This window comes from Rhinolophus ferrumequinum, chromosome 10 (assembly GCF_004115265.2).
Source record: "Rhinolophus ferrumequinum isolate MPI-CBG mRhiFer1 chromosome 10, mRhiFer1_v1.p, whole genome shotgun sequence".
Lineage (NCBI taxonomy): Eukaryota > Metazoa > Chordata > Mammalia > Chiroptera > Rhinolophidae > Rhinolophus > Rhinolophus ferrumequinum.
Window position 1 is genome coordinate 33,873,361 of NC_046293.1, and position 25,620 is coordinate 33,898,980.

Genomic DNA, 25,620 nt, shown 5'->3' on the forward strand with positions numbered 1-25,620 from the left:
GCAAACACTGCCTGGTGCTTGATCTCAGTGATCAACAGGAATGTGTCATGAAGCAAACTGCAAGTAACAATTATTTATCAAGCTCTCTGCTGGATAGTCATGGGATAGTTTCATGTCTTCTATCTGTTAAATTTGCCCGACAGGAAAAAAATGTACACTCCACATTTCTCAGCTTCGTTCTTTTGCCAACGATACTAAAAATAGGATGTATAGTTCTATCATTTCCAGTCTGAATTTCACATCCAAGCACTTCCTTCTCTTAATTGGAGTTTAAATTAGAATCATTCTTAAAGTGACCTTAAAGAGTCTTTACTCATTCTTGAGAGATGCCTGTGTGTGTATAAACAGCAGACTAAGCCACAATAGAATTCACAATGGTAGGTACGAAATGATACTAAACATCTGTAGGTCTAGAGCAACGTTTGCCAGCCTTGGCACAACTGACATTTGGGGCCAGATAATTCCTTGTCGTGAGGGGGTTGGGGCTGTCCTGTGCATTGTAGGCTGTTTAGCATTATCCCTGGCCTCTAGTAACTAGATCAGTAGCAGTCTAATTCCCCTTTGTGACAATCGGAAACGTCTCCCGACATTGCCTCACGTCCCCCAAATTACACCTCGTTGAGAATAACAGGTCGACAGCCCAATTTCTTAGATGAGCTATAACTAATTTTTTCTAAAACTGCTTATGGGGAGTCTACTAGGTAGATAATATTATGGTTCTGAGTCACTTTATTACTGCCATGTGCTTTGAAGACTCCAAGTCAACCATTCAATTATCCAGAAGAAGCTCCATGCTAGATACCTCCTTTTCCATGTATTTAGGATTACACAATACAGTAGTCTGACCTATCCATGTTTCTAACTAGACACTCCTAGTGTCTAGTTGAAATTGGGTATAAAGAGAACTGGCTGAGTTCTCAGCCCATTATAAAGATTCTAGAAAAGATTATTTGATATTATTTGATAGAACCACAAAGCCTCTGTTTGCGTTCGAGCTTTCTACATAATGCAAATTTTCCATAAATTATTTTATTACCAGATGAATTTTTAAATTATTTCTTTGAGTGTTATCCATTTAACATAAAAATGTAGCTTTATAATCTCAATCTTACTTTTATCTCAGCAACATACTAGTTTATACTATTATAAACCTCCATACAAAATTGCTTTGTAATTCTTAATTTATGACATTTAAGGTTTCCACTAATTTAAATAAATAAATAAATAAATAAATAAATAAATAAACAAACACTGTGCTTATTTCTAAGCGGGTCCTCAGACTCTTAACATGGGAATCTATTGCTCTAATTTCTTCCCTTGGAAGATCATCACATGTGTGACAGAGCAATACAAATCGATTAAAATTACACATACTTGCTCCAGTGAACTTTTCCTTCCAGTGTCTGCATCTCACCGAGGATGGCAAGGAGTAGAGAGGACTTCCCGCATCCCACCTGGCCCACAATCATGGTTAACTGACCTAGAGAAATGCACAAAGGATAGTAACAGAATGAGATGAAATTCTCTTACTAAAATAAAAACAAAACACATTTAGAAAAAGCTGATGTTTCACAAAACTGGTTTCACCAAAACTGGTCTCCAGCAATAAGGTATTCTAAACAGCCTTTCTTTAAGTTGTTTTTGTTTGTGTTTGTTTGGCTGGGTTTTTTAAAAAAGGGAAAGAAAAATGAAAAGATGTAAGCCTTTACTTATTTTTTTTCAAACTATGAGACCAACTGACATTGGTGAACAGAGCAAGAAAGAATTGCCTAAATCACCTAGATTAGTTTTAACTTTATTATTCAATATATTCGGGAGAAAAAGGGAGTTTTGACTAAAATTGATAATTGAGATAAAAGTGATTTGTGCTGTTACTATGATGACTTCTCCAATCTCTTACATTGATTTGCATGTATAATAGAAAAATCCCAAGCCACTGACCATCAGGCGAGGTCAAAAAAATATTTCTATTCAATTATCCAGACATTTAAAATAAAAATCACTAGGTATTTCAGCCTTAAATACCTTGAAAACCTCATCAGTCTTCCTCAGGGATAAAAACATAATTTTCTCTTCTACTCTCTTTAAATTCTTTCTCAAGCAAAATGAGAAATCAACTACCCCATTATTTAAATGGTACAAATCAACACATGAACTGATGACAGTTAATTTGGACAGCAAATAACACGTTCAAAGGTCCACATGCAGTAGTGAAAGAAAAGTCTTATCATTTTCAGTCATTTCAACAGTGATATAGTGACTCATGAGTTCCACAGTGCAAATAAATAACTAGAAATAATGTTTATGTCTTCAAAAAGCCTTTTTTTGTTGTTCCATCATGTTGGAAATCCAAGGTTGTGATAATTAACAATTACAAAAATCAGTAACAAATTATTCTCACCTGTTGGAATTCGAATATCTATATTCGATAATGTAGCTAAACCACTGCCCCATGAAAAGTACCCATTTGTGACCTAGAAAATAATAATACAAAAATTAAATTATAAAATTATGTAAATATATTGTGTTAGAGAATAATTCCAATTAAAGTAAAATTTCTTTGTAAAGCACTGAAAGACTTTCAATACGAGGTAGAACACACATTGGTGAAATTCTAATTTAGAGTTATAACTATTTAAGAGGTATAAATGAAAAACAAAAGAGAATAAAAGGAGGGTTTTTGAATTAGTGATATTATGAAGAATGCTAAAAATTACAATATTCTATGAAAATTTGGGATTACCAGGCCATTTACATGTGAACATTCCTTTTTTAAATTAAAGTTTATTGGGGTGACAATGTTTAGTAAAGTTATATAGGTTTCAAATGTACAATTCTGTAATACATCCTCTATGTATCACATTGTGTGTTCACCACCCAGAGTCATGTGAACATTCTTAAAAAGCTATCATCCCAAATATTTTCCAGTGTAACCCCTACATTGATTATTTTCTCCCTGCTAGGCAATTCCTAGAACCCTGGTGATGCAAAGTAAAGAACAGAAATAACTACAAATTATTCCAACCAAATGATTCTATTAGCTGAGGAGGAAGGTTTTGTAATAAATGAGTTTCTTGACTATATGGATTCATTGCTATTTATTGAACTTAAAGAATAAAGGCAGAAGAAATGAAGCACAGAAATGAGGCAACATTGCTAGGTGGTATGAACCTCAACAACCAGCAAAGAGCACAACATCTTAGAATCATCCAAAGCAATATTTTTGTTTTAAAAGGCTTCAAGTGGGCTTGGCAGATTTAGTAATAAAAGATTTACTAAGAAAGTGGGCTTGGCAGATTTAGGAAATAAAAGAGTTATAACACAACCCAAAGATTGGGAGGGTAAATACAGATAAAAGGAGAGAAGGTGCCAGAAAAATTAAAGGAAATTAAAGTAAGGATACACCTTGTTCAAAAATTAATATTTTGTTTCAAAACCACAAATGATAAAATTTCTAAGCACATTATTGCTTAGGAATTTTGCAGAAGAGAATTGTGATGCCTGAGTTATAACTAAATATATCCCTAAAAAGCTCTTGATAAAATGAACAACTTAAATATTTTAAAATATCTCTTGAAAAGACTGGATTGTGTTTTCCCCAGTATATAGCTTATAAAATGTTTTCTCTAGCTTATAAAATATGTGTCATTTTTAATATCCATCACATCGATATGCATAAAATTAGTCGTGGAAAGAGGGTAGCATGGAACGGCTGGCTGAATTATGGATTCAAATTATGAATTCAAATTATGGATTAGAAATACTTGCTGAGCACCCAGTCTGTGTGAGGCACCGTGCTGGGATTGACGTAGGCTACAAAGAAGGTATAATGCACCCTCCCTGCTCCCATGGAGCTTGCAATCACATGAATAAATAAATGATGGACATAAGTACATTACAAGACAGTGTGGGCGAAGTAATAAGCAGAGGGAACAGACAGTAAGTGTAAGAGCAGTTCAGAAAGAAAGTCATTTATATCTGAAATGGGTGAAAAAAAAAACAAAACTTTTAGGAAAAGGAGGCCTTTTAACTAGTTTTGGAGAAAAATATTGAATTTCAGTGAAGGCATTGCCGGATAAAGAGCTACAATAAGAATAAGTGCAGGATCAGAAAACCATGAATCATGCTGTGGAAATAATAACGAATAGAGGTGGCTGGGATAGGGGTTAAGATACTGTGGCTACATGTCAATTAATGCTCAAAGAAATTATACGGCCTCAGAGACTAAGGATCTCTTTTTCTCTAAGACAGTAAACAAGGAGGCTAAAAGAAGTGCAAATATAGATGGATTTGGAAGACAGCCAGCGTGGAACTGAGAGAGGCCCTACGTGACAACCTTTATGTTTTCGGTGAATTGGTGTGAAGGTTACTTGCAGAAAGAGCAGGCGAAAGGAGAGATAGAAGGAGGTGAAAAGAGAGTGATGACAATTGAAGAACTACTGTAAGTTATGGAAACTAATGCTGATGATAAGCATGCAAAAGAGTTGCCAAGAACTACTGAGGGTCAGCTGAGGTTGGAGATAATAACTCTGTGGCTCCACCAGCTTGTACCATTGTTATCATTTTCTCCAGAGTCCTCAGCAGACTGATTATAGGAGTATAGAAGGCATGCAGTTGGATTGTTTACAGAAAGGTGCTAACGGACTAGGAGAAAAGGATGGGGCTCAAGTAATTGGAGGTTTCAATGGAGTAAAAATACAGTAACAGTGGAGGTGAAGGCCTGAGAGAGCTGGAGGGTAGGATGTGATGTAAGTGACGGACTGGTATTACACAGTTTAAGATTTCAGAAGAGCATCAGTTCCAGGTGGTGGGCAAGTATGAACACAAGTGAGGTTGTAGAAACGGAGTGATGGCAGATTAAGTGATGAAAGTGATGGTAGATGGGATACCAGATAGGCTCTGCACTTGGAAGTATAAATCACATTCCATGTGTGGCACCAACTACCATAGAAAGATGGACTAGAAAATGGGTACCCAAAACTTCAATGAAGGTGAGGGAATATAGCTAAAATATAAATCTTTTCAAAGGTTCATTAAATGACAAGTACAAAAATGATCCTCCTAGCATGGTTTGTGATAGGGGGAGGATGGAGGCATATCCAGTGTTCGTTGATAAGGGGGGTAAGTGATGCATACAGTGTTTCCCCGAAAATAAAACCTAGCTGGACCTTGCTCTAATGCGTCTTTTGGAGCAAAAAGTAATATAAGACCCAGTCTTATTTAATATAAGACTGGGAATATAATATAATATAATACTGGGTCTTATATTCATTTTTGCTCCAAATGATACATTAGAGCTGATGGTCTGGCTAGGTTTTATTTTGGGGGAAACATGGTACAACAGAATACAGTAGTGCCAGATAGAAGGAGCAAACCATCACGATACATTTCAGTAAACTGAAAGCACATTGATGCTCCTATCGATGCTCAATAATATTACATATTTTACAGGAATAGTCATATGTTTAAGTGCATATATCAAGCACACTAGAACTGGTACCAAAATGGTGAAAGGGATGGAGGGAATATGAGTAAGGATCAGAAATAAAGAGAAAGAATGAATTACAATGTAAAGGCAGGAACAAAATGTCACTTATTGTATTATCCCATCGCTATGAAATATCCAGAGCAGGTAAATCCATGGAGACAGAAAGCAGCTTGGTAATTGCCTAGGGCAGGAGAAAGGGGGGAAATCGGGGATGACTATGTAATGGATACAGGGTTTCCTTCTGGGATGATAAAAAATGTTTTGCAGCAAGATAGAAGGGGTGGTTGCACAACACTATGGATGTACTAAATACCACTGAATTGTTCATTTTAAAGTGGATAATTTTATGCTATGTGAATTTCACAATTAAAAAGATTGTTTTTTAATTTAAAGGTACGGCCTTACACAGACCATTGTCCATTTTCTCCTGCTGAGAATAAGTAAAAATGTTAAATAAAATATAGTTTGTGAGAAAGCTCAACAAAGAAAGGAGTAAGGAAATGCCAAGTCAAAGTATAAAGAAGAGTACAAATACAGAGATGGAAGCCCGAGAGCACCTAAGCCTCCTTCTCCCAAAAGACCAAGAACAGCAGAAAATAGCAAGGTGTAAGAACTTGTCCTAAAAGATGTTCATGTTTATTACAAACTCATAATGTTAATAACAGTGGAACATTAGATAGACAAATAAATCAGAGAAAAATAAATGAAGATCAGCAATCAATACAGAAATACAAAGACACCTGATATGTTACTGAGATGGAACTAAAGGTCAGTGGGGACAGTGATAAATATGCAAGGCTGGGACAACTAGAAATCACATAAAAAACTAAATCAGACTTTACTGACTTACTACTAAATGTAGCAAAATTACTACCAATAAATTCACTGCAGCTAAATTTATAACTAAAATATTGATTTACTGAGATCCATACTAATGACATCCTCACTTCATATCAAACACAAAAAGTAATTCAAGGTCAATTAAAGAACTAAAAAGGAAAAGGGTAGCTTCTAAGATTTTAGGAGCTAATACTGAATATCTTCATGACCTCCAGCAGGAAAACTTTATTTAAATGAGACCAAAAAAGAAAAAAAGCATTAACCATAAAGGAAAAGTTATATAAACTAGACTACATCAAAATTAAGAACTTCCAATACCATAAAGAGAGTAAAAAGCCAAGCTACGGAGTGAGGGAAAAAAATTGTAATATATATAACTGTCAAAGAAGTAGTACCCAGAATTTTTTTAAATAAGAGGGACAAATAACCTGGCAATTCACAAAAGAAGAAATCCAATCTCAAATGTCATATATATGTCTAGACATATATATAGACATATATAGACATATACATATAGACATATAAATATACATATACATATATATATAGAGAGAGAGACAGACAGACATACATATATATATATATAAAGGTGTTCAACCTTGTTAGAAAATGGGAAAAAAATACAAATAAAAACCACAGGAAGATACAATTGCCCTTCCCCCCAACACACAACACACACTTTGGCAATATATTGGAAGCATTGGTGAAGATGTGGAGCAACTGGATTTCTTGATCACTTTGGTTAAAATGTAAAGTGACACAGACACTTTGGTAAACAGTTTGACATCATGTTGGAAAGTTGAGGATGTACAGACCCTATATCTCAGCAACTGTTCATGATAGCCCCAAACTGAAAAATAACAAAAGCCCATCAAAAGTAGAATGAATAAATAAATTCTGGGAATATATGAGAATTAGAAACATAGAGGACTCTTTCTAGTATCTCTCATTACTGACTTTTTCATAGCATAGTAGTTCACACCCTACTTGTACTTTATAATTGCCTAGGAAACTACTAGCACTAATTTTTTAAATGGTGTGCAGGTAATATATATATACACATTTAAATCTTCCTAGGTGATTCTAATGTACAGCCAAGGTTAAGAATCACTACAGCCATTTAAAATTCATAGGTGACATATTTTATTCTCAAAACGACCACACTAAAATGGCATCCCCACCTCAAGATGGGCAAATCACAGCTCAAAGAGGCAAAGTTATTTGTTCCAAAATCACACATCAAATTAATGGCACAGGTAGGGCTACCATTAGCTTCCTCCATGCACTAATACATTGGCTCCAATTGTAAGTGCTCATTGTGGGACAGGTAGTGTGCCAAGCAGTGAGAAGAGACAGAAGAACTAAATGTAGCCCTTGGCTCTACTACACACCCCACTGAGCCTCCCTCACTCTGCAATTGGCTGGGCAGTACAGGGAGTTGGACGGGCTGGAGCAGCCAAAGCAGCTAGTTTCCTGGACTCTGGTGACTCCAAAGTCCAGAGGACTTTTACTGCTGCAGACATCCTTTCCAGGCCCTGCACGGCACTTCCCCTTCCCCAGGGCTTATCACTTCTATCAGTCCTCAGCCTAGGTTCCTCTGGTGGCCTGTTCTATGTAAGCACCCATGTCCGAGGAGAGTACAAAGGGCTGAGATTGAAATTAGAGCAAAGGCAGTATTGGGAACCTGGACGAATGCATGCAACACTGGTCTAAACCATTCCTGGTTAAAGACAATTATTATCTAATGTATTTCCTTAAAAATTAGATTTATAGTATTGGTGTTCTCCATAAATTAATTTACTTGATAGATATATGTAAGAGTCCAAGAAGAAATATATTGGATACGAGTTTCTAACACAGATTCAGAAGAAAGGCTCATTCTCCAGCTATTGGAAACATACTGCTAGAGCAAAACTGTAGATGGGAGGTGAGCAAGAACTGAGAATTATAAACCCATTAGAATATTTTTTTAATGTATAAGGATTAATGATCACTGTAAAGAGAATTTAAAGACATGGTTTAGCACACATTTGCCGAACTTCACCATAAAATAGTAACATAAATATTTCTATTCATGTGAGATTCCAGGAAGTAAAAGAACCTTTATTGCAATATCCTCTGTCTCTACAGGACGGAGATGTCGTGTTGATTGCTCATAGCTGTCCAGGTGATATCTTCCAGGCTGTTTCCTGTTTATAGTTTTCGGCTGCTACATTCCAAATGAAAAAGAACACAAGTTGATGCTTTATGAAAAAACTGAGGTTTTACTGAACTCATATTGCTACTTCTCCACTTGAATTCCAGGAAAAAGAAACAAGTAAAGTGAATTCCATATTTAAATTATTACAAAAGCTTCTACCCACCAAAAGGCAAATGACAATGAAAAAATGCTAAGCTATAATTTTCAACCTAATTTACAAGCCTTTTAAGAAAAACAAAAATACAAAGATGTGATAATTTCAAATGATGGAAGTTAAAATGCCAAGTCCCAAACTAGGTTTTGGATATTTTTCCTCCAGCTGTCTGGATGAATATACGCAGACAATAAAAAACTGCACGTCATGTCAAAAGGCAAGCAGACTACCTCAGGTTAAACCTGAATCTACTTGTTAGGCCATCGGGCTTATAAACAGTACATTTTTCATCACCCAATGAATCATGAGGATTTCGAATCCCATACACTCACATAAATCAGATTGGGCTACACATCACCTGATCCATGGTGGAGGGAGCAAAAGCATAAAGGCCTAGAATTGCTTTAGCCCAAACATGTATACTGTTTCATAAAGAGACCCACAAGCATTGTAAAATGATCCAGTCTTTCTCAAATGTCATAGCATTGTTCCCAGTCAAAGGACTAAAGGATAATAAAGAAGATGCCAGCTGAGGTTAGACAGTCTTCATAAACTTAAAATGAATTTGTTAGGTCATAACTAGAAATTTTTTATTCTCCAATTTTGAAACTAATTTCACATAGATAGAGACAAATGGCTAAAGAGAAGGTAGAAAATTCAGCTCTGTAAACTAATATAGAAAAATTCATAAGCTTGAAATTTGTCCCAGAAAATGAGCAAGTATTTCAACATAAAATGTCTTACTTAAATACCTTATGGAGATTCCAAAGGCTAAATTGTAATACACTTTATAGCAGCTAAATTACCTATAAAAGCAAAGGATTCTAGAATTTTGAAACTTTTTTGTGGGGGGGGGGTGGGGGGCTGGAATTATAGGTTTAGCTTTTTGAAAAATCCATTGAGTTCTACTATGGGAATTAGGAATGTCCTCAAATTATCAGTAATTTAATGCAAACAAGATACTGCTCTTTCTTCCAATTTCCACCAATTGGTGTATCAACAGAACATCAAACTATTAAATAGTATATTTCTAGGCTATATGCAAATAAATCCATAGATTAAAAAGCCACTGAGAAGAATGAGCAGTGGTTCTGTCACACAGAAAATGCTTAATGCATTTTAACTTAAAAAATAAAAAAGAGAGCGAGAGCGTTTATGAAATTTTATTTTAGTTTTGTTTTCCTTCTCATAGTCCTCACAGATGACCATGGAAGTGCATTGCATGAGATGCTGTAGAAAGTCACTATCTTTAAGCTAAGTATATTTTTCCACACAAGACAGGTCTGTACCTATACATATATTCACTGTCTTCTAGAGTAATTCTATAGTAGTATTGCCCCCAGAGGTCCAAAAGGAATGACTTCACATTCTTCACAAAATGAAGGAGAGGGTGGGAGGAGGAGAAGTGTTGACAGAGATTTGAGTTGGAGTTCCACAGATGTAATTTGAAGAGACTTTGGCTCTAGAATGTCACTAATTCTCCATGGAAATTCTACAGCCAAAACCACTTAACTCTAAGCTTTTACAGAATACATAGCATCTTAAACGCTCTCAAGAAGGAGTTTCCATTAGTGTTATTTTCAAACACACAGCTTTTTTCACTCCATTTTTAAAAGTTTGTCGTTTGTGGTTTGGCCCATCAGCAGTGATGAATGACCTGAAAGACATCAGAAGTCCAGTCTGGTTTCAATAACCCTAAAGATATTGGATGCATTTGAAGAGGATTCTTTCCTCTTTCCAAAAATCTTTTCTCAGTTCAATTTTTCTTCTCTGCCTCATCTCATACAAAAGATTCTTCAGATTTCCCTAACTCGACAAACTTGACATCCTACATCGCCTTTCTTGAAGTCATCTCACTCTGCTCGTCCCCACATCTCTGAAAGATGACCTAATAAGTTCTTTGGTAGTCTCTTATCATTCAAAGTGTGACACGGCTGGTTCTAATTACATGCTTGACTTTCCTGCTGCCCCAAAGTGTAGACACGATATGTGTTTTTGTCTTTGTGTCCATGTCCACACAATAGCAAATAAGCATTTTGAGGCAGTTACTCTAGACTGTAGAAGTATGGGTGGCACTTCATTCTCAGACAAAATCACACCTGCTTAATAAAATAACAACAGAGAGTAAAAAAATAACTCCTGAACAGCAGAAGAAAACAGCAGATGTAAATATAGCCAAATGCTAGTCTTAACTATTTTCAGTGTTTTAAAACATAATGTAAATAAAAATATAATATACATTGACTTCCTGATAAAGGCTTTCCAAGCCTCAATCAATTCCAGTCAGGAGATTGCATGTGCATTTTTGTTTGGTTACATAAATGGTAAATACATTCACATTTTTCTTGAATAGTAACATGAGTAACTAATATTAACTTATAACTTATACTAGAATAACATCTATTTTACTGTTATGAAGTATACATATTAATTTTAAAGGCTTTCTTCAGAATTTTTCAGACACACCTCTCAAAAGTCTAGTTCCATTGATTCAAATATTATCTAGTGGCCAATGATTCTTTTTCTTTTTTGAGATAACAAAAGTTTTAGTAGTTGAAAAGGTGGTTGAGACACAAGAAATATTTTCCATGTCACAAAGCAGTGAGTGATTCCTTGGATCTATAGACTCACTGCCATGAATTCGATAAAGATACAAACCCGCTCATCAGAAAATTGTACATGCAAGCAAAAGTTTACATGCAATTCCAGGAGATTCACAAATACCCCCAAATCTAAAGCCCTTAAAATAAGAACTCTGTAGGAAAATCATTCAGCAAGAGGCCTAATGAACTTAGTGCCCAGACAGCCACTGCAATTCATGCTGATTATCTAGAGAATGGCTAATGATTCTTAAATTTACATCTCCAATGCTGATTTCTTTTCTTGGATGTATGTGTATATATATACACATATATGCACATATATATATATATATATATATATATATATATATATATATATATATCAAGATGATATAGATATAGATATAGATAAATAGATAGATTATCTTGTGCAAAATACACCTCTTGATTCCACCTCAACACCAACTACCCTTTCCTCAGCTTTCCTTTTTTAGTTAGTGGCTGTACCATCTACCCAACAGTCAAGCCAATAACCTAAGATTCATCCTTGAGTCCTTTTTCTCCCTATTCTCTCCATCCAATCTATTAGCAAGTCTTCATCAGCTCAACCTAAATAATATATACTGAATTTGATCATTTCTTCACAATGCCCACTGCAGCTGCTAATTCTAGCCACCATCATTTCTTACATCTGTTATAACAACTTCTTTACTGATATATCTGTTCTACTATTGTCCCCATTGACTATTCTCCACCCAGTAGCCAAAGTCATCTTTTAAAAATATAAACAAAATTATATCAGTGCCTATACTGAAACCGTTCAATAGTTTTCTATTGCATGCCAATAAAATCCAAACTCTTTCTATAACCTATAAAATCCTTAATCCTCATTCTTACTTGTCCTTTCTCTTCTTTACCAGGCTTCAACCATAGTGCGCCTCTGCTTCTTGAATACACCAAATTAATTCCCACATCAGGGTCTTTGCATCTGCTCATTCTCTACGTAAATTGTTCTTTTCCCAGATCTTCGCAGAACAGGTACTTACTCTTCCTCCAGGTCTCAGCTCAAATGCTGACTCTTCGAAGGGGCCTTCTGGGAAATGACCACCCGTCTTTGAGTAGCCCCGTTACTCTCTAATACCTTCTTGTACTTTCTTCCCACAGCAAAATTATCTCATTGTTTACTTGTTTATCATCTGACTTCTGCCTCAAGAAAGCAAACTATGACAAAAAGGACCATTGCTACATCCCTAGGTCTTGGCATGAAGTACAGGGTAGCCAAGAAGTCTGGAAACACAGGCAAATACACAATCCATTATATTACATGTAATACACGACAAAACAATACTGACTGTATATCTAACCTTTATGTAGATTCAGAGTAAATATTTGTGTAATTGATGAATAAACTAGTTCAAGGGTTATAAGACTCAAGTTTTAATTCTGGCTCTGCCACTTACTAACCTTCTGATGTTATTCAAGCCACATACCATATAAACTCAATATATTCATCTGGAAAATAAATATAGATAATGTGATATAATATATTAAATGATTCAAAAGACATAATGCATCAGAAATCACTTTTTGAACTAAAAAGTATAATACAGCTAAAAGGTATTATAAGAATATGGTACAGGAGTTGTAAGTTAATTTTGTATTATTTTTATATAAAGCTTAGGGTACAACCTCTCAATTTCTGCTTGAATTGAACATGTGCTGTCCCTCTTGGGATAATTCTTTGATGATTTATAAAGATAAGCCTTACATACTTGTTTATTGATTTTAGATTTGTGAGGTTTATTGTAGAAGCAGGTGAAAATCTTTCTTCATATAAATTAAAATAAAGCTTATAATTTCTTCTTATTACAGCCATTTTAAACCATCCATTCTTGGGACTATTCCTTATTCACAGTTTCCATAATAAGAAAAAGCACTTACTACTCCAGTATGTTTCTTACAGGACTCAAAAGGAACTGAACTTTCACCAGTTCGCCAGCTGTCCTCACCAATCTCATCACTCAAGAGAAACTCATTCAGCTTTTGAACACTGCAAAAAAGCAGACACAAAATAAGGGCCCAAAATAAAACCAACAACAATGATGATCTACCTAAATAAACAAGTTTTTCCCCTCCTCATTATTATATTGAGAAAGCTGTCTCTGAGAGTCATGTCTCAAGACCAAGTAGGAATTCAGCTCAGAAGAACAAATGTCTTAAATTGCCCAGGAATGATGGGTTCCTAGGACCTGGGGTTTTCAATGTTAAAACTAGAAAAATCTCAGGGAAACCAAAACCAATTGGTCAACCTAAATCCAGCCAAATTTATTTTTCACTTCTTCTTTTGCAATTATATTCCTTGTCAAAGACAGTAGAGTTGGAGAGGAACTTGAGACAGCGTGGTTCAAAATAATAATACCGATGAGGGAAGTACTCTTATTATTCTAGTTTTACAAATGAGGGGAAATAAGGTACAGAGATGTGAAGTCTAAAAGCATTTAATATTAACACAGAGATCTGGTGTCCATGACCACTTGCTATCTTGCTTAAGCAAAATATTACACATATTTTGTGAACCTAGCAAGGAGAGGGCCCTCTAGAGAGTTGGTACTGAAAGTGTTAGCCAAGGACCAGCTGCAGCACCACCTGGGAGCTTACTAGAAAAAGAGAAACTCAGGTCCCACCCAAGACCTACTGAATCAAAACAGGCATTTTAACAAGATCCAGAGATGCTTCATAAGCATATTTCAATTTGAGAAGCCCTGCTCTAGAAGAGCGGTTTGCAAACTTTCTTCACTATGGTCTCCTTGAGCTGGACACAAAACTCCTTGGACCTCCTATTCCCTCCCATTCTAACTTTTTCAAACCACTGTCACAGGATTAGAAGCAAAAAGAAAAAAATCAAAGAAAACAATATGATTTGAAAATGTCCTCCTGTAAATGAAATAATAAAGAAGATTCTGTGAAGTTGCAAAAGAAAAAACATGCTCCTTTTAGCATTCTAGGATGCTAAATTGAAAAGTAAATTTAATTCAGTCTGTTGTCCATGAATGCATGCCATAGAGACTGCTTCCTTTCATTGAAAAAATAAAGGCAGACAAAATTCATCGGGGCAATATATTAACTTCTTACATTTAGAAAGAATTTCAGATCCCAAAAAAGAAGAGCTTCCGTGGTCTTTGTCAGCAAAGCCTAACCATAGAGCCTTAAAAGACAGTATTAGAAATGGCTTATGAAATGGCATTTTATCCATAATACATGGTAGTTATTCCTTCTTCTTTTTCACTGAGGTATAACTGACATATAACATATTAGTTTCAGTTCACTGAGGTATAATTGACGCATATAACATATTAGTTACAACACAATGACTCAATATTTGTATATATTGCAAAATGATTACACAAGTCTAGTTAACATCCACCACCAGACATAGCCACAAAACTGTTTTTTCTTCTGATGAGAACTTTTAAGATACACCTTAAAAGTAGTAGTATAAGACCTTCTTTTATGGATTTTTAATTGTCATTCTGTTCTTATATTTGGAAGAGATTGGATTTTTAAAAGCACAGATTTGCCAATCAAAGGAATATCTTTTAAACAATCTCACATTATGTCTTTGTACACAAAGGGAAGTATAGGGCCAGGCTCACTTGCCTTTGTAACTCTTAAAGTCTAGTAGCCCCTGGCACATATTACTCAATGAATGTCTAAATCAAAGAAGGAATAAACCAATGATTCAGACATCTAAGTTAGTTGATTCAATTCTTCATTTCACGTTTCTAGCACACACACAAATCTTACTGAAGTTTTTATGGAATTAATGAGCTGCATTCTTGTTGCACATCAAGAAGCAATGGTCTCTGAGCATAACTGGGACATGGGAAGAACTTTCTTTCCTCTTTCTAACATCCCACTTTGGAACTCCAATTACAGTGAGCATCGAGGGACCCCAATATTAACCCTTCTCTGAACCTCCCCGTTCCTTTCCCCACCTGTGACCCCATCATTCCAGACTCTCTGGCCGAGGGTCCCCTGCACTGCTATTTAGTCATTGTTTTGTTACTGTTTATCTCTGCCACTAGACAGTGAACTCCTTAAGAGCAAAGATTGTCATCTTCAGAATCTAGCCCAATGTGAAAAATATAACATAGTAATTCCTCAAGAAATGTCTGGTGAATGGATAAATGGGTAATACAAATAGCATTTCCTGTACATATGAGGTCCTTTCAGAGATCAGAGGCAAAACAATTAGGAAAAATGCACGAATGCTGATCACGGGTGAAGTAATTCCACCATGCTGCCAGGTGGAAATCCAAATCTGTTCATATAACAATTTTCTCTTTAAAGTAACAAATGGCACCCCTTTCCTTTCAGCATCTTTAGCATCATATACAGGCTGACAGAATTCACTCTCCAGCTTCATCTCCTGACTCCACATCAGAACCTTCCTTCAACTACACTCAAGTACTTTTAGCCCCCTGAATGTACCAAGATTTCTCACCTACCTACTTACCTTTTCCCTTTGCATCTGTTGCTCCCTCACATAGGACATGTTTTCCCTTTTTCTTCAAACAACCAAGTCCTACTAATCCTTTAAGCTCTATGAAGAATCCACCACCTCTTTTCAATCTTCCCTGACTAGACTGTCTGCCTTTTATCTTGATGAGCTTCAATGATCCTCATATATGGGCCATGACATTCTGTGTAGGGCTCTATAATAGCACAACACACTATATTGTAATCGATTTCCCTTCCTGGTCTCTCCAACTAGACTATGGACTCCCTAAGGATTTCACTCTACATTTACCTTTGCAATCTCTTACACCTCAAAATGTACCTACATTGTTAATAAATGCATGTAGACCCACAAAAGATATTTCTCTGAAGTAGGGAATGGAGATAGAAAAATGGGGATTTTTTTAATACCTAAAATATTTAAAAACCTAAAATAAAAGTGCTGGGCACTTTTCACGTATTATCTCATTTAATTCTCTCAACTGAGATAATCAGGAGCTATTATTATGCCCATTTGATAAGTGAGGATGTTGAGCTATAGAAACACTAAATAATGTGTTTGAGGTTGAATAATGAGTATTCTATACCAGTGCCAGGATTTGAAAGCAACCAATTTGTATATTTGGTTGCCAACCAAGGTATATTTGATACCAGCCAATTTGCTGTCTTTTCTCCACTACCTATACGTAATTATTTTACCAGTTTCTCATATGTTTAGATAATTCACAAACACATTTAAAGGTTTAATTACACCTGTGATTTTCTCCCTTTTCAAGTTTCACTTTGGGTGTTTAGACATAGCTTGAGCACACTGGATAGGTATTATATTAACTGGGAATAACTTTTTGTTGTTGCTAGCAGTTACATGTTTTGCTTGTTGGAACTATGAAATTTTTGTAAACAAGGAACAGGTCAAAGTGCATGCCTGCTCTGTGATAAATATCAGTAAAAATTTATTTGATTGAAGGTACCTGTGGTGGACTAGCCAAGCATACATTCCTTTGGGAAGTACATGAGAGAAAGGACACGATGTTATTTTCCCTCAAAGGAGGGTATCTATTTTACACATTTTTCCCTTGGCAAAATAATATCTTTGGACATAGATATTTCATTATACATCAAATACCAGAAGTCTAAATTCAAATTATTTCTAAAGGATATAACATCAACTTACATTCTCCTCCAGAAAAGCAAGGTTGAGGATGGATAATATTCCCTGTATGTTTTTGCACAGCACAATGTGTCCCAGGGAAAATGCATTTGCCACTTTGATAAAGACCAGTCTGTTTTCAGGGATCTGCTTTTTTTTTTTAGATAATAGTGACTTTTCTTATTTTCCTTCATTTCTCATTCTGTTTTGCAAATTTAGACTGGAATACATTATAAAATGTCCAGAAAACTCAAATGGTATTGGGTACTGGGGATATGAGGAGGTAACCTGAATCGTAACTGCCCCTTTCTTCAAATGGTTATATATACATGGGGTGCCATCCATTGAGCACCATGAAGACAATTTGTACAGTGAACATCGAGGGACCCCAATATTAAAATTTCATCTAACAAGCTAAACATTTATCAAAGAACATAAAACTTCTCATAGCAAAGACTTTTAAATGGCATGGGAATTTCCTATAGTAGAGATGTTCACACGTACAAGTCTCTTACATGCGCATATGTATGACACAAGTTTGGGACTATGCTGCACCCCATTCTAACCCACCAAATTTCTGGATGCTCTTAAGGATGCAATGAAGAACTTATGACTTCTACAGTCCTCTAGAGGAGGTTTGAAAATAAGCTGACCAAAGTCTCCAATTATAAACAGGCTGCTCAACTCGCTGGGGGCCAACTGGAATCAAAGATTGGTCATGGGTTCCCAGGAACAGAGGAAATCCTGAGCCCAGTCAACACGGGGAAAATGCTCAGATGGGTTCCTAGAACCAGCACAGTGGGAAAAAGCACTGGCCTCCCCTATTGACTGCTTATCTCTATAGGACCCACGAATCAACCACTGAAGCTCATTTTAGAGAAGCAAGTTTCTGTAAGCTGATTCCACTTGGCCTATGGCTTGGGAAATCTGGAACTGAGCCCTAAAAACAGACTGGTCTTTATCAAACTGGCAAATGCCTTTTCCCTGGGACATACAGAAGAGAGAGTGCTATGCAGAAATATACAGGGAATATTATCCACCCTCAACTTTACTAGGATTTACTACAGCAGGATTGTATACTATGAACTTGGGGACACGCCTAGATTTTTTTGGGTTTTGTTTTTCATATCAACTCTTAATGTCCTTTTGGTGCTTGGTAACCTTCTGATTCAGAGCAGTTATCTGGTATAAGTTATCAACTCCTTTCCCTCTCCACTTGTAGCACCAAGTCAAATTCAAATTAAAAATGCAACCATGAGAGGGACAGCTATTAAATGGAGAAAATGAAAATAAGGACCAAAATAGCAGACTCTGGCCATTTATCAATTTTACTGTTTGAAGTAGCTTCCCTTCCAGAGCACTGCCTAATTTGGAAGTGGTGCTACAAAAATCAGTCAGTGATCTGTACAAATGTTTCAGAAGGCAGAACAATAAGAAAAGAAATGAGGGCAGATAAAGCCTGAGGACCTGTGCTTTAAACTCTGACAGCTCCATAAATGGTTATTAATGGCATATCTTCTAGAATAGGATTGAAATCACGTTATGCTATTATTATAACCAATCAGAACTTGTATAATAATTAGATAACGTTTATGCATTTTAATGTTACCTTGTATTGAGCCATTTTGAAGCCAATATAAACTATTGCTTAAAACTGAAAATTATATTTTGAATATTAAATACTAGTTTTCTTAGTAATTCACAGACATTTGGAAAAATATCTCATTTTAAAAGACCTTACAAGAGATGTTCTACATTGCTATCAACGACAACACCATGCTTTGTATATCTATGACCTCAATTTTTCAATATTCCGTCAGTATTGCAACATCTTGGCATTTCTTTCAAAAGCCAGATATAAATATGACGACTGTTTATGAAACATACTGATGTTTTATAAAGTTTATAAGATCTTATAGCAAAAAGCAGAATACTATTTTAAGACTGCCTTGTTTAATATAGATTCATACATGGTAGACTATGGCACATACAGTGTAATTATAATATAGTTGTAACATATTTATTATATAATACAAGTAAAAATGGTGGGGAAATGGTCATGATCATATCACATCTATTTTTATCATTGTGCATTCTGAGACAAATTGTGAATCTGAGACAAAATTTACACTGGTTAGAAATACTGTAGAAGCACATTTAAAATGAACAAAAAACTGAGTGGTTTTATCAAGTCTTTCCATTTGCAGAGACTGTGAGCCTGGAATTTTGGGGGGCGGGTGAGATTATGATATGATATGTCAATGTGAACATTCTTGTCACTTTTGGTGAAAATATAAACTGGTCCAGCTTCACTAGAAAACATTATGACCATATTCATTTAAAAAATCTGATAAATATGTGCACCTTTTTACCTACCACTCCAGTGGAAAACAATATAGTCATATTCATCAAGGACCTTAAATTAGACCTTAAGTGTACCTGTATTAAAGGACCTTAATGTACCTGTATTAGAACTAATATTCCCAGTTCTAGAAATCTGACTTAAGAAAATAATCAGAGAAAAGTTTAAAGATAAACAAAGATGTTTATCTCAGTGTTATTTATATTATTTGTGTTAGGGAGAAAATAAAAGCATTCTAAATGTCCAATAAACAGGTAGTTATTAAATAAATTATAATACTTCCAAACAATGGAATATCACATAGCCAGTAAACATCATGTATTATGATCTTAATGAGGGGAGAAATAATAAAAACAGTAAGTAGAACATAGAGTTAAGTCTACATAAATTCAAAATTTTTGTTTTAGAATAACTATTTTTATATGAAATAAATGAAATACTGACAGGTAGCATACCAAAATTTTAACCATGGTTAACTCTGGATAGTGACTTTTTTTTTTAAATTAAAGTTTATTGGGGTGACAATGATTAGTAAAGTTATATAGGTTTCAAATGTATAATTCTGTAATCTATCATCTATATATCATATTGTATGTTCACCACCAAGAGTCAGTTCTCCTTCCATCACCATTTATTTGATCCCGTGTACCCTCATCTACCGCCCCCTCTCTCCCCTTACCCTCTGATAACCACTAAACTATTATCTATTTCTATGAGTTTTTGTTTCTTTATTTGTTTGTCTTGTTCCTTTGTTGCTTTCAGTTTTATATCCCACATATCAGTGAGATCATATGGTTCTCAACTTTTTCTGTCTTATTTCGCTTAGCATAATATCTCAAGATCCATCCATGTTGTCACAAATGGCACTATTTCAGCTTTTCTTATGGCAGAATAGTATTCCATTGTGTATGTACACCACATCTTCTGGATAGTGAGTTTAATGTTCTTTTTATACTTTTTCAAATTTACTCCCATGAGCATATATTATTTCCATAATCAAGCAAAGAATTCCAGACACTCCAGCTCATACCTTATAATGGCTTTGACTGCAAATCTGACCACTGTGGAGAGCAGGAACAGTGGAGTGACCAGGATATGAAAGAGAGACAGTGAAGCAAAGGCCTCTGCAGGTTTTAGATTGTTCCCGCTGGCATATGCATGGGTCACAAACGTCTGTGCAAAGAAAGGATTTCTTTAGAGAAAGGTGAAAAAAGTTTCACAAATGTTTACATTCAATTTTACAAACCTAATATATTCTGCTCTGCCAATATGTCCATTGGAACTATAAAAATAATTACTTCATCGAAATTACTCCCTAAGAAAAATAATACTTGCTAGTTTGGTAGAGTGCTCAATGGTTTACATTCATTCTAGCAGTAAACTTGTGAGAAGGTCAAAACAGATTCTATCTACAGATTAGAAAACTGACTTCTGTCAAATAACTGAATAGGGGAAGTAACAGTGAGGAGAATCCAGAGTTTTTAACAATGAGCCAGACTCTTTCCAACCAATACTAAATTTTCTAAGAGAAAAAGAGAACATTCCATTGTTTTCAGGTCCCTATTGTTGACCTTTACCAAAATTGCCAACATTGGTGTCCAATTCAGACTTATTTAATTTCTCAATATAATACTAGCTCTTGGGTTTTCAATTTAAGTTTGAAATGTAACACAATTACTTAACATTTCCTGACTGTTGAATTAGCACTATCCTATTGTAAGAATATCCAGAACCAGGTCATGGAGATTAGGACAGTTAGTTCACAACTACTGTTAAATTTGATCCCATGGCACATTTGGCAATGTCTAGGGGGTATTTTTGACTGTCATGATTGGTGGGTCATGCTAATGGCATCTAACAGGTAGAAGGCAGGGATGCTGCTAAACATTCTAACATCCAGGACAGGCCCTTCAACAAAGAATTATCTCAGCCAAAATGTCCATAGTGCCACGGTTGAGAAACACTGGATTAGAATTATTTCAATGGAAACTGAAAAAAGAAAACTGGCAGAGGTGGGGTAATACTTATTATCACTCACACATTCTGGTTAGAAATCATTTTTAAACACTGACTTAATTCCATATCGAAAAGGAAGAAAAGGTTTCTTACAGCAAGAACAGCTGCTATGGGAATTGCTGCATTCATGAAGACTGTGGAAAGAAATCAAATACGTTAATTTCAGTGAACTGTGAAACATTTTCAGTAACGTTAATTAATCATCTATTATTACTTTAACTTTCCTTGAAGTCAGGAAGGACCAAGTGCATTAAATAACATCTTGTCTGGAGTCCACAAACATTTCCCAGTTGGTATTTCCTTGTTCACAGTTGTATGAGCTCCCACACATTAGTCTTAACCAGAAAATGTTGTTTTATTATTGAAAAATTATTTTTTGTGAAATGTTACAAACAGCAAAATTCTGATAAAATAATCCTTTAATGATGTGAGTTATCAGAATTTAACAAATTTGCATTCTTGAGAGTATTCACAACCTATATTTTGTTTGGTCTACTAAACTAACACACGTATATGAAAATTGGGTCATTACACAGATTTAAAAACAATAATTTGACAGCACTTCAAGTTCTCTCCAGCATTGATATTAATTTTCACTCACAGACCTTTTGCTTAATAGAATAACTTCATATCCTAGACCCTCTGCTAGTTTAAATATCTCTTCAGGAATATATCACACTATCATTTGATAAGCATGATATGCATAACTAAAACAAGGAAAGCTCATATTTTAGACTAAAATACTAGCATTTGGAAATCATAGTAAAAATGAAAAAACACGTTGATGATATATAATCATATTTTTCATAAACCATAAAATTTGAGGGACTGAGGACCAAAAGATTAAGTGAAGTATTTGTAACAAAGTCAGGCGATGGCAACGTAAGAACTAGAACCTAGTTTCCATGACACTCAGGAGAGCATTTACCCAAAAATCAGCAGCAGCTCTAATGATCCACTGTCCAGAACTATCCTACCACTGTATACAGAGAATCAGCTGTGCTTTTTCAGGTCCAGACATGGCTTAGTTTGGACTCTTAACCACCAAGAACACTGTACTTAACCAAATCATAAAACGTGTAAGTGGTCTAACTGGTCCTTTCCACCACTGACTCAAGAAATCCTGCTGCCTATCATAAATACATGATGATGCATTTTCGCCTTCATGACTTCTTATTTTCCTCCCCTAGAATGACCTCTTCTGTCCTCTGTCCTTTTGTATCTGACTTTCAAAAACCATTCCAAATCTCGTGTGTGGAGACCAACTGGGTTAACGACCCACCTCTGCTATTTAGTAGCTAGATCATTTGGGGGAAGTTCAAGTTACTTAAGTTCTCTCCAACTCAACCTTTAGATTTCTCAAATGGAGTTAATAATACAATCTAAATCACTGGGGTGTTGTGAGGATTAAATGAGATGATATTTGTAAAGCCATGTATGGCAATAATTGGTTGAGTAGCTCAATATATTTTTGTTATTATTATTATTAGTAGCAGCAGCAGCAGCAGCAGCGGCATGATTGTTATTTCTGGCTGCATCCACCATCCCTATGAGAATTTCAGTACACTGAAGAAAGGAATGTGTTGTGGGAGCCACCAACTTAGAGTACCATTATATATGTAATTAGATAATCAATCATTCCATCTTCTAGCATTTTTGACACCATACTGGCAGTGGTACACAGCTGGAAGACAAATCTTCTTCCACTTTCATTTTTAAAGCATTAGGGCTAGAATAAATGAGCTATATAAACCAAATATTTTCTCTTAATCCATTTCACAATAGAAGTGTTTATACTTTCTAAAAACTACAGTAGTTTAGAGTTCAAGAGGAAACAATATGTAAAACTCCAAAATTTTAAGTTGTTAAAAGGCTTAGGCACAATAATAAACTCATTATTCTTGAGAGTCCTCAGTGTCACTCTTCAATAAAAAAAATATATATATTTTTATAACAATTGCTTTTTCAAAATTGAGAATAAAAGTATTCTGTATTTAGAAGTTCTTAAAAATGTATTGAAAAAGGTTTTATGTAAATGTAGTTTGGCTCCTTTCACCTGGAAATGTTGACATTTTTTTCTCCCCAATTTTAAAAAAATGGAATTTTGAGTATAATCTTCAAGAAAAACATAATATCATAAGAATATCATAAGCTCCAAAGAGACAGACAAGATAATTGCAGATAAGTTTTAAGGAACTTTGGGAATAAGAAGGTCAATAGTAAATACAGTCAAATGAATTTATATACACAAATTTTTACTGAAAACTCACTATCCATCCCAATTGTAACTGACACCATCGCCATTTTACACATGAAGAAACCCAGGGTTTCAGATGTAAAGTAACATGGCAAAGGCACATAACTTGTAAGGAATCAAATTCAGGTCTACTTGACTGTGCTAACTCTACTCTTTAATTTAAATAGCATCATGTGACCAGCGCTATGGACAGCACATATGTAAAAAATAAACATGCTTCCTCTGATTAATAGAATGCCTCAATGATCACAACCTAACTAAACAGACCACATGTTTTGGGGTGGCCCTTACAGCAACAATAACTTACTGGAGAGTGATGTATAAAGGGCAAAGGTTTTGAGACTGGATAGTTCTTTCATTCTTGTTTCTTCTACACTTTTGCAAAAGATGTGCTCCCAGGCATACAACTTCAGAAGTTTGATGCCTTTCAATATTTCATTGGTTTTCTTCAGTCTTTCAGTGGAATAATCCTATAAAACAAGTGAATAAAAACAATGCAAGCTGCATTGAAGTGAATACGAGTGACAGGACCATGCAATGGACAGAGATGGAGGAGATCTTGATTTCCTCCTGGCTTTGCCACTAATGATGGCTTTGAGGTACCTGGGAACTCGCTGTGCTTCATTCTCCAAGTTTAAAATGAAGAGTTCTGTGAGATGACCTCAAATTTCTTGCCACCTAAAAACGTTTATATCTCTGTTGCTTTGGTTCAAATAAAAGCAGATTCATAAGTTTGACCTGATTTCTTTGAATAACATATACATAAATTTAGGGAAAAGATAAAGAAACTTCTAATGGCTCCTTCTAATAGCTAAATCATTGTATTCTCCTCTCAGTACTCTCACTCACACTTAGAAAAGAAACAATGAATTTAAGAAAAGTTAGTTCTTGTCGGGGAATGTTGAAGTTACAGTATTGTGTGTGTTCACCTTGTGTCTTCATAATATAGTTATCAAAACCAAGCCTATTATCTTTAACTTCAAGAGAGTTCTACATACTTCTTCATAAAATCTTGTTTAAGGCCTAAATTAGATTACTGATCACCAAGAACTTGGATGAACTGTAGAGAGATTTGTAGCAGCTACAAAAGCCTCAATTTAGTCAACTGTTTCAGCTTCCTCTCCACCATATATTACCTTAGAATGACTAGTAAGTCACCTTATGACCTGTGAACTATCAAAGGAGCTGTACAGTGACAAAAGGTAGCTGGGAGGAAGCAAAAGTAGCAAATAGCATGTTTTTTTAATTCATATTTTTCTCTCTTCAGAGTCTTAGATGTCTATGAATTGACTATTAATGAGTGAATGAATACAGTATAAACGACTAAGTGACAGATGTTTGGGGCTAGTCATTGTCTCCACTTTTGTGCCCACTTTCACATCTTTCTCTATTCGTATCCTGGAGTAAAGAGGGTAGAAGGCTTAGACAAAAATAATGAGTAACCTCACCAGAAGCAGCAAAAATACAAGTGATAAAAACCACTTGTGTGACATGCAACTTGTTTGTCACAGTAGAAACACCAACTTGGGAAACAATTCCATCAGTGGCAGCATCCCTATGTTTTATGCCTGATTTACAGACAGACTGGCTCCTATTTAATCAAACTTTATTTCTAAACATGCTGTCAACAATTTTATTATTTACAAATATTTCTTTCAAAGAAGCCAATTCTTGCTCAAATAAAATATTTTTGTGGTAAATCGAAGCCAAAAAGAGTCAACATTCTTATTTGCCTAGTTGACCATGAACATACCCTGTTTCCCCGAAAATAAGACCTAGCCAGACCATCAGCTCTAATGCATCTTTTGGAGTAAAAATTAATATAAGACCCATTCTTATTTTACTATAATATAAAACCCGGTCTTATATAATATAATTTTTGCTCCAAAAGATGCGTTAGTTAGAGCTGATGGCCTGGCTAGGTCTTATTTTCGGGGAAACATGGTACACAGCCAGAGCAGCTGCCACTAAAACATTTCAGTGTAACTCCACAGATCATCATGTGTTTTGATTCAACCCTATGGAAACTGAATTTCAGAAGCATCAAACCTGA

The 25,620-nt window shown here is 35.3% G+C and overlaps 1 protein-coding gene across 7 annotated transcripts in view; it reads right to left on the bottom strand.

Annotated features, from left to right (window-relative positions):
• ABCC9 (ATP binding cassette subfamily C member 9) overlaps positions 1–25,620 on the bottom strand; it is a 106,466-nt gene that overhangs the window by 52,239 nt on the left and 28,607 nt on the right. For all 7 annotated transcript variants that reach the window (XM_033118187.1, XM_033118184.1, XM_033118183.1 and 4 more), the window contains 7 exons: positions 23,875–24,037; positions 21,404–21,444; positions 20,325–20,467; positions 13,206–13,314; positions 8,430–8,537; positions 2,402–2,474; positions 1,375–1,480 (listed from right to left, as the gene is read on the bottom strand). In XM_033118187.1, the coding sequence (XP_032974078.1) occupies positions 1,375–1,480; positions 2,402–2,474; positions 8,430–8,537; positions 13,206–13,314; positions 20,325–20,467; positions 21,404–21,444; positions 23,875–24,037 (743 nt within the window). The remainder of the gene's footprint in view (positions 1–1,374; positions 1,481–2,401; positions 2,475–8,429; positions 8,538–13,205; positions 13,315–20,324; positions 20,468–21,403; positions 21,445–23,874; positions 24,038–25,620) is intronic.